The following is a 10,846-nucleotide window of genomic DNA, read 5'->3' on the forward strand; positions in this document are numbered from 1 at the left end:
TAGTTTTACTCACTCAGTTTTTACAGCCTCCACATACGATACAAATATGATACCTATGAGAAAAATCCCTACACTTTCTCGAGATCTAATTGTTGAAATATTTCTATGGCTTCCCGTTATTTCATTGATGCGTTTTAGGTGCGTTTCCAAATTTTTTAATGCTCTTGTGTTGGATTCAGATTTCACTCATGTTCATCACCAACGATCTATGACTCGCGATGGTGGAACAAGATTCCTTATGGGAAAAGCTGAAGATCTATGTGCTGTAGATCTAAACAAATATGGAAATATATCTAGATGGAATTTTGATCGTCCCGATCAATATTTTAATGGACCGTGTGTAAATGGTTCATACTGTATCTGGGAGTACGATAAAGAGCCCGTTAGAATTTTCAATCCCAGTATCAGAAAAATGGTAGTACTTCCCTATCAGAGAAAAAACTCTGCACCCGTAGAAAAGAGTTACAAAGTTTTGATGCAAGTTCATAATTCAAGTGGGCATGCACAAAGTTTTATTTTCACCTTAAGCATAGATAAATCATGGAGAAAAATTAAAGATATCATTAATTTCTTTCCATGTTATAGTATGAAAAATTATTTTATTAAAGGATTCATCTATATGATGGATTACTCAAAGAATTCGATAGTTGCATTTGATTTGAGGGCTGAAAATTTTAGAGTTATTGGATTGGGTGATGATATATCTAAAAATATATTTGATTATGATTTGATAGAAGTGAAGGGAAAAATAGCATTGCTGGACTGTTGGGGAAGTTTCACTGGTCGAAATGATTTATGGATTTTAGAAAATCCTGAAAAAGAAGAATGGAAGAGTCATGGAATTCAAATTCCTTCACATTGGAAAGATTTGGAAGATATATTGAAACCAAAATATGGTCCTCCTCAAGGATTTTGCGATTCTCGTGATGGCGAGATTATATTTATTGCAGCGAAAGATAATATTTTATTTTGTTACTTTTATGATGTTGGGGAAGTTAGTTGGAGATGCTTAGAAATTCATGGACCTCCAATAGAGGATGAAATAAATGGCATTAATATTTACGTAGAAAGCCTCTATTTATGCCAATAAAATAAATAAAAGTATTGCAATGCTTATTACTAGGTTTGAACTTGTGATCTTATTCTTTTGCTTTGATTTGCTTGTTATTTAATCATATCAATTTAAAAGACATTATTTTTTTCTATTCTTTTCAAAATGAATATTATTGCTTTCTATATGAAAATATTATATTATTAGGATTTATTTATGTCAAAACAAATGTTTTTTTTTTTGTAAAAGTATCAAGTATAAAAAGTTCATGAAAAAATTTGTTTAGAATCGTAATGTTATATCTTTTTTTTTCTTCCTAATAATTAAGAATTTCAAATCTGAATGAAATAAATATTTAATGTGACATGGAATATCAACTAGGAGAGAATAAATATTTTATAATATTTGATATATTTTTAAAATATTATTATTATTATTATTATTTGTTATTATTGTTATAATAATAACTGTTGAGTGACTTTGAAATTCTAAAAAAATATAAAAGAATTGATAGAAAAATTCATAAAAATAAATAACCATTCAAGGAATAAACTCAAAGACTCTATGAATAAAAAACATTAGTCATTTACTCTTAGAGATAGGGAAGTAATTGGTTTTCTTCAAAATGATAATTACTCGCTCGAAATATTCTCATATTTTATATTTAGAAAATCAATTTAGTTTAAATAAAAATAGGTGTTGCAAAATATTGATTATAATTAATATAATTTAATCCTCAAAACACAAAAGAAAAAACCAAGTGGCCATAATTAGTTAGCCTTTGATCATATAAATTAAATATTTCTCTTTTTCTTCACTATAAAGAATTACGGGGTGAATTCGAGATGAAAGTTAGGTGAAATTAAGATAAAATTACACATATGACTATAATTTATGAGTCTGTTGTTTACAACTCGATTAAGAAAAAATCTCTTGGTGTCACGACCCAAAATTTTGCAAGTCGTGATGGCACCTATGTTCCCAACCAATAGGTAAGCCAACCCAACATATTAACCCAACTAAACCAACAAATGGGTAAAATGACCAACGCTTAGCAAGAATCTCCAACATTGAGTTCCTTATAAGTACGAAATGCGGAAGATAAAATATATCACCCCAAGAATTGGTGTCTTAAGTACAAGAGCTTCTAAATTTCGATGCAAGTCTGAAACTAAATGACAAATCTAACATAAGGGATATCCTGTTTTAATACTAATAACAGAATAAATAAAAGATAGAGGGAGGTGTGGGCCACGGAACAACCAAACAGCTCACCACAACTCCAAGAACTTTAAGCCGGACTCAATTTGCTCCACGAGATGTGCTCCTACTCGGAATCGAATCTGCACCACAAAGAGTGCAACAAGCGTAGTATGAGTACGAAACCACGTGTACCCAGTATGTCTCATTGACCGACAACGAAGAAGTAGTGACGGGAGTTATATAAGAAAATAAATTCTTAGATTGTACAAGTATATATATATATATATTACACTTACTATTTAAGTTTCATCAATAAAGGAAATCAACATTTAATATTTTCCAAACACCAAACGAAACATATAGTCATCAAGAATGAATGGTGGGATGAAATGCAATGCAATATGATGCCATGTAATGATATGTCTCAGAATACCCAGTACTCACTCAACCGTATATACATGATACTCCTCGGAAATACATCGAGAGTTCATGACCCATGGAGGACTCGCGAGGTCCATATACCAACACGGACGATCTCCACGTATCTGTGCGGACGATCTCAACGCACTATCATAATATCAAACAATTTTCGCACGGACGGTCTCCACGTGCCCAAATTACAATCTTAACATCTCACAATTCCCAGCACGGACGATCTCCACGTGCCCAACTTATACTCAGTCTCATCTCTATGCATGTGCACAATATTGTTTCAATAGAGAGAATGATGATGCATCTCAATCAATCAATATGAATATAATACATAACCACCTCAATTATCTCAACTATACGGGTGAAATAAAATAAAACACAATCACACAAGGAATTCAAGTCAATAATATATCAGCTAATGCCCATATGCTTTGGCATTCTCAAATTTCAATCCACATTCTATAATAGTACTTTTCCTTTTTATAACACCGGTACTCGTACCAATGCCCGTCACACCATTGATACGAGACCACCATCTTTCCCCCTTACCCCTTGTCTATTTTCATTTTTTAATCTTTAATTAGGAAAACGTCCTTCAACAAGTCTAAAAGTCTTAACATACCTTAAATGCCGAATCTCGTGCCACAATACTTCAAGATTATTCCTTTCCCTTTCGCAAAGTTTCAGAACGTTCCCGATCTACCAATCATGCAATATTTGTAAGTAAGCAAGCTCATAGGTACTCAACTTATTATATGTCTAACCTAAACTCCAAAACTCACTCATATATCCAATCAGCTCCTACTCTTGTTACAAATTATATATCAAAGATTCCATATTGCTAAATTTCAAGCCTAGTGTTAAGCCTCAACTCCTCTAAATATTATGAATTTAAGGATACTCATGTAAAACGATATCACCAAAAATTGTCTAGCTATACCCATAACTTTGAGGAGTATTACTATATTAAAATTAAATAAATAATAATTAAAAAAAAATCTAAGGCAATACATAGCTAACTGTAACTTAATAAGCGACAACAAAATATAGCCATGGAATTTGCAGATCTCATCCATGCAAACATAGATGTACGCCAATGATTATATTAAATCATTGTTCAATGATTACCCCTTTGTGATTAAAATAAACAAAGAATTTTCCTTCCTATTCTAGTTCGAATAATTTTATCACCCCTTTAGATTTGTTCCACCTTTTCATACGTTCCCCCTTTGTTTTTTTTTAATCTAATCAAATTAGTCACCTAACTGTATACATTCACACTAAGAGAAACCTCATAATCTGTCAAACTTTTCATCACCGATATCACACCCTAACTTAACCCATCCAAATTTCTCCCCCTAATATGATTGATCCTTCCCAACACCGTTTACATAAAAATAGGATTTACTTTCGGTAATTAACAAAATTATTACATGAGAATTATAAAATTTCATATACAATTTGAAGAAAATCAGGTGCTTACCAGGAACCACCGTAAACCTTTCGCCAACCGCTGCTCTTTGCCCTATTGTATTATTTTTTTTTTGAGTTATGACTAACAGATTATTAACCCCTCTTTACTTAGCTTAATTTCATGGGCCAAAGAAATACTAAATTGAATTATAAACTAGGCCCACAAATATTAACTATATTCATTATTTATTAAAATTTTCATCAACTAGATACTCTTAATTACCGAATACTTTAGAAATACCCCCTTTAAATTTTTAAAAGGAGTCAAAATAATCCTAGTTTTCAAAATGGCCTAGCGGGTCGTTACATCACCTACCACTTAAACAAACGTTCGTCCTCGAACGGATAAAGAAAAGAGCTAACCTGAACGCTCAAAAAGATGAGGATATTTACTCCTCATGTCTGACTCTGTCTCCCATGTAGCCTCCTCCACTGGATGATGCTTCCACTGAACCTTTACTGAAGCAATCTCCTTGGACCTTAGCTTCTGAACTTGCCTATCCAAAATGGTGATCGGCTCTTCCTCAAAAGTCAAATTTTGATCAAGTAACACTGAATCCCATTGAATCACGTGATCACCTCCCTGATGATACTTCTTAAGCATTGAAATATGAAATACAGGATAGACACCTGACAACCCAGGTGGCAAAGCCAACTGATATGCCACCTCACCAATATGCTCCACAACCTCGAAAGGACCAATGTACCTTGGACTCAACTTGACCTTCTTTCCAAATCTCATCACACCCTTCATGGGTGAAACCTTAAGTAGAACCCCTTCTCCAATCATAAACTCCAAATCACGAACCTTCCTATCTGCGTAACTCTTTTGCCTACTCTGAGCCATGAGAAGTCTATCTTGGATCAACTTGACCTTATCCAAGGACTCCCTCAACAAATCTGTACCCCATGGTCTAACCTCAAATGCATCAAACCAGCCAATTGGAGATCGACATGTCCTGCCATACAGAGCCTCAAATGGTGCCATCTCAATGCTCGAATGATAACTATTATTGTAAGCAAACTCCGCTAATGGCAAGAACTGATCCCTGTGACCACCAAAGTCAATCACACACGCCCGCAACATGTCCTCAAGAACCTGAATAGTCCTCTCAGACTGACCATCAGTCTGAGGGTGAAAGGCTGTACTAAGATCCACCCGAGTGCCCAACTCTTTCTGCATTGACCGCCAGAAATGAGATGTAAATTGAGTGCCACGATCTGAAATAATAGAAATAGGAACCCCATGCAAACAAACTATCTCTCGAATATAGATTTTGGCTAACTTCTCTGAATTATAGGTCGTCTGAACTGGTACAAAGTGTGCAGACTTAGTCAGTTGATCCACAATGACCCATATAACATCAAACTTACCCAAAGTACATGGCAATCCTACCACAAAGTCCATAGCAATACGCTTCCACTTCCACTCAGGTATAGGCATCCTCTGTGTCGCACCTCCAGGCTTTTGTTGTTCATACTTCACTTGCTGACAATTCAGACACTGGATACAAAATCTACTATGTCCCTCTTCATACGACACCACCAATAATGTTGCTTCAAGTCACGATACATCTTAGTAGCCCCCGGATGAATAGAGTACCTCGAACTATGAGCCTCCTCCATGATCAATCTAGTCAAATCACCTGTACGAGGAACACATATACGACCCTTAATCCTCAAAACTCCCTCACTATCAAGAATTGCAGCCTTGGCTTCTCCTTTTAAAACCTTGTCCCTAATCTTACATAAATCACCATCATCAAACTGTTGAGCTCGAATCTGCTCCAACAAGGATGACCTAGCCTCCATATAAGCCAACACCTTACCAGATTCTAAAATATCAAGTCTCACAAAGCTATTGGCCAGGGATTGGACATCCCTAGCTAAGGGACGCTCGCCAACTTGTAACATGGCTAGGCTACCCATACTCACCGCCTTCCGACTCAAGGCATCTGCTACAACATTTGCTTTGCCTGGGTGATAAAGAATAGTCATATCGTAGTCTTTGAGCAACTCCAACCATCTCCTCTGCCTCAAATTTAGAACCCTCTGATTGAATATATACTGGAGACTACGATGATCCGTGAACACCTCACAATGCACCCCATAAAGATAATGCCTCCAAATCTTTAATGCAAACACCACAGTCGCCAACTCTAAATCATGAATAGGGTAGTTCTTCTCATGAACCTTTAACTGCCTCGAAGCATAAGCTATCACCTTTCCCTTCTGCATCAACACACAACCAAGACCAACCCGAGAAGCATCACAATATACGACAAAACCCTCTCCCTCCATGGGTAGGGTCAAAATTGGAGCAGTAGTCAATAAAGTCTTGAGCTTTTGGAAACTAACCTCACATTCGTCAGACCACTGAAAAGTCACCTCCTTCTGTGTCAATCTAGTTAATGGAGATGCAATGGATGAGAAACCCTCAACAAACCGTCGATAATAACCTGCAAGGCCCAAGAAACTCCGAATCTCAGTAACTGAAGTAGGTCTGACCCAATCTCTAACCGCCTCAATCTTCTTAGGATCCACCATGATACCCTCCTTGGACACTACATGTCCCAAGAATGCTACCGAACTAAGCCAAAACTCACACTTTGAAAACTTTGCATAAAGCTTCTTCTCCTTTAGAATCCCAAGAACAATCCTGAAATGATGCTCATGTTCCTCCGTAGTGCGTGAGTATATCAATATATCATCTATGAAGACAATAACAAAGGAATCTAAATACGGTCTGAACACTCCATTCATCAAGTCCATAAAAGCTGCTGGGGCATTAGTCAGTCCGAAAGACATCACCAAAAACTCGTAATGACCATAACGTGTTCAAAAAGCCGTCTTAGGGATATCCTCCGCCCTAACCTTCAGCTGATGATAGCCAGATCTCAAGTCAATTTTGGAGAAAACTGAAGCACCCTGCAACTGATCAAATAAATCATCAATACGAGGTATCAGATACTTTTTTCTGATGGTTATCTTGTTCAACTGTCGATAGTCAATACACATACGCATAGATCCATCTTTCTTCTTCACAAATAACACTGGAGCACCCCAAGGAGATACACTTGGTCTAATAAAACCTTTGCTCAACAAATCCTGCAGCTGCTCCTTCAACTCTTTCAATTTAGCTGGTGCCATACGATAAGGAGGAATGGAAATAGGCCGAGTGCCTGGCTCCACATCAATACAAAAATCAATATCTTGATCTGGTGGAAGACCTGGCAAATCGGTCGGAAATACTTCTGAAAATTCACTCACTACTGGAATAGACTCAAGCATAGGAGTCTCAATACTGGTATCTCGAATGTGGGCCAAGTACGCCAAACATCCTCTCTGTACCAACTGACGAGCCTTAAGGAATGATATCACACCCTTAGAAGGATGACTAAGAGTACCTCTCCATTCTACTATAGGAATTCCAGACATCGCTAAAGTGATGGTCTTGGTATGACAATTTAAAATTGCGTGCTAAGAAGATAACCAATCCATACAAAGAATCACATCAAAATCTATCATATCTAAGACCTTTAAATCTGCATGAGTGTCATACCCCATCAAAGTAACAGTACATAAACGATACACCCGATCTATAACTACAGAATCCCCGACAGGAGTAGAAACACGTATCGGCAAATCAAGAGACTCACACAATATATCCAGACTAGGAGCAAAATATGTGGACACATAAGAATAAATAGAGCCTGGATCAAATAATACAGTAGCTGGTCGATGACAAACCAGAATAATACCTGTGATAACAGCATCTGAGGCTTCAGCCTCTGGCCTACCTGGAAAAGCATAACAGTGAGAACGACCTCCATCAGATTGTGAACCTCCACGACCACCACCTCGACAAGAAGGAGAACCACCTCTACCTGAATGAAAACCACCTCTACCATTCTGTGCACCACCCCTAGCTGGAGGTTGTGCAGCCCTGGAAGTCGAAGCCTGAGAACCCTGATGTAAGCCACCACGTCTCGTCCTAGGGCAGTCTCTCACAAAGTGTCCCATATCACCACACTCGAAGCAACCCCTACGAGACGCAGGCTGATGAGAGGAACCTGAATGACCAGAATGTCTTCCACGAACTACAGGTCTAGAAGATGAACCCTGCGAAGTATGTACCGAGCTCGAAGAGTTATGCCCAGCGTAACCAGCCTCAGACGCTGGTATAGCAGCATGAATGGGTCTGCTGGACTGAGGGTGATAACCTCTGCCCAAGTAACCCCGGCTCCTAGGCGGAGCACCACCATAATCACCTGAATAACGAGTCCTCTTGCCCTCTCGCTGCTCCAATCCCTCACGTCGAATCATCTCCAACTCCTTAGCAGCATCTACCACTTTCTGGAATGGAACACCAGAAGCAGCAACTTGAGAAACTCCTAGACGAATTGGAATAATCAGCCCCTTAACAAACCTCCACACTCTCTCAGCTTCTGTGGGAAGTATCATCGAAGCATGCCTAGCCAAGGCATGAAATTTACCCTCATACTCTGCAACTGACATACCATTTTGCTGCAAACCCTCAAACTCGGCCCTCTTGCGCTCCCTCTCACTGCGTGGAACAAATTTGGATAGAAATACCTGAGTAAACTCAGTCCAGGATAGTGGATGAGATCCAGCTGACCTACTACTAATATAATCCCTCCACCACTGCTTAGAAGATCCAGTCATCTGAAACGCTGTGTAGTCAACTCAATGAGACTCCACTAATCCAAGATTATGCAACCTCTCATGACAACTAACTATAAACTCATATGCATCCGCAGCTAAGTCACCAGTATAAGTAGGAGGATTCATTAGTCTGAACCTCCCAAACATCTTTTGCTCATCAATAGTCATAGAAGGCCTGTTCACCAAATGTGATGTCATATCTGGAAACTCCACACTGTCCAAACGAAACATATAGTCATCAAGAATGAATGATGGGATGAAATGCAATGCAATATGATGCCATGTAATGATATGTCTCAGAATACCCAGTACTCACTCAACCGTATATACATGATACTCCTCGGAAATACATCGAGAGTTCATGACCCATGGGGGACTCGCGAGGTCCATATACCGACACGGACGATCTCCACGTGTCTGTGCGGACGATCTCAATGCACTATCATAATATCAAACGATTTTCGCACGGACGATCTCCACGTGCCCAAATTAAAATCTTAACATCTCACGATCCCCAGCACGGACGATCTCCACGTGCCCAACTTATACTCAGTCTCATCTCTATGCATGTGCACAATATTGTTTCAATAGAGGGAATGATGATGCATCTCAATCAATCAATATGAATATAATACATAACCACCTCAATTATCTAAAATATACGGGTGAAATAAAAAAAAACATAATCACACAAGGAATTCAAGTCAATAATATATCAGCTAATGCCTATATGCTTTGGCATTCTCAAATTTCAATCAACATTCTATAATAGTACTTTTCCTTTTTATAACACCGGTACTCGTACCAATGCCCGTCACACCATTGATACAAGACCACCATCTTTCCCCCTTGCCCCTTGTCTATTTTCATTTTTTAATCTTTAATTAGGAAAACGTCCTTCAACAAGTCTGAAAGTCTTAACATACCTTAAATGCCGAATCTCGTGCCACAATACTTCAAGATTATTCCTTTCCCTTTCGCAAAGTTTCAGAACGTTCCCAAGCTACCAATCATGCAATATTTGTAAGTAAGCAAGCTCATAGGTACTCAACTTATTATATGTCTAACCTAAACTCCAAAACTCACTCATATATCCAATCAGCTCCTACTCTTGTTACAAATAATATATCAAAGATTCCATATTGCTAAATTTCAAGCCTAGTGTTAAGCCTCAACTCCTCTAAATATTATGAATTTAAGAATACTCATGTAACACGATATCACCAAAAATTGGCTAGCTATACCCATAAACTTTGAGGAGTATTACTATATGAAAATTAAATAAATAATAATTAAAAAAAATCTAAGGCAATACATAGCTAACTGTAACTTAATAGGCGACAACAAAATATGGCCATAGAATTTGCAGATCTCATCCATGCAAACATAGATGTACGCCAATGATTATATTAAATCATTGTTCAATGATTACCCCTTTGTGATTAAAATAAATAAAGAATTTTCTTTCCTATTCTAGTTCGAATAATTTTATCACCCCTTTAGATTTGTTCCACCTTTTCATACGTTCCCCCTTTGTTTTTTTTTAATCTAATCAAATTAGTCACCTAACAGTATACATTCACACTAAGAGAAGCCTCATAATCTGCCAAACTTTTCATAACCGATATCACACCCTAAATTAACCCATCCAAATTTCTCCTCCTAATATGATTGATCCTTCCCAACACCGTTTACATAAAAATAGGATTTACTTTCGGTAATTAACAAAATTATTACATGAGCATTATAAAATTTCATATACAATTTGAAGAAAATCAGGTGCTTACCAGGAACCACCGTAAACCTTTCGCCAACCGCTGCTCTTTGCCCTATTGTATTTTTTTTTTTGAGTTATGACTAACAGATTATTAACCTCTCTTTACTTAGCTTAATTTCATGGGCCAAAGAAATACTAAATTGAATTATAAACTAGGCCCACAAATATTAATTATATTCATTATTTATTAAAATTTTCATCAACTAGATACTCTTAGTTACCGA

At 37.3% G+C, this 10,846-nt stretch overlaps 1 protein-coding gene across 1 annotated transcript; it reads right to left on the minus strand.

Moving 5' to 3' along the window:
• Window positions 1-1,959: 1,959 nt before the first annotated feature.
• On the minus strand, window positions 1,960-9,477 carry LOC138340701 (uncharacterized). Its single transcript, XM_069292635.1, has 2 exons — window positions 7,921-9,477; window positions 1,960-2,394 (listed from the first exon to the last, which is right to left on the minus strand). Exons 1-2 carry the CDS (start codon window positions 8,843-8,845, stop codon window positions 2,354-2,356), a joined length of 966 nt encoding a protein of 321 aa, XP_069148736.1. The 5' UTR covers window positions 8,846-9,477; the 3' UTR covers window positions 1,960-2,353.
• Window positions 9,478-10,846: the final 1,369 nt, after the last annotated feature.

Source organism: Solanum lycopersicum, chromosome 12, assembly GCF_036512215.1.
Source record: "Solanum lycopersicum chromosome 12, SLM_r2.1".
In the NCBI taxonomy this organism is placed as follows: domain Eukaryota; kingdom Viridiplantae; phylum Streptophyta; class Magnoliopsida; order Solanales; family Solanaceae; genus Solanum; species Solanum lycopersicum.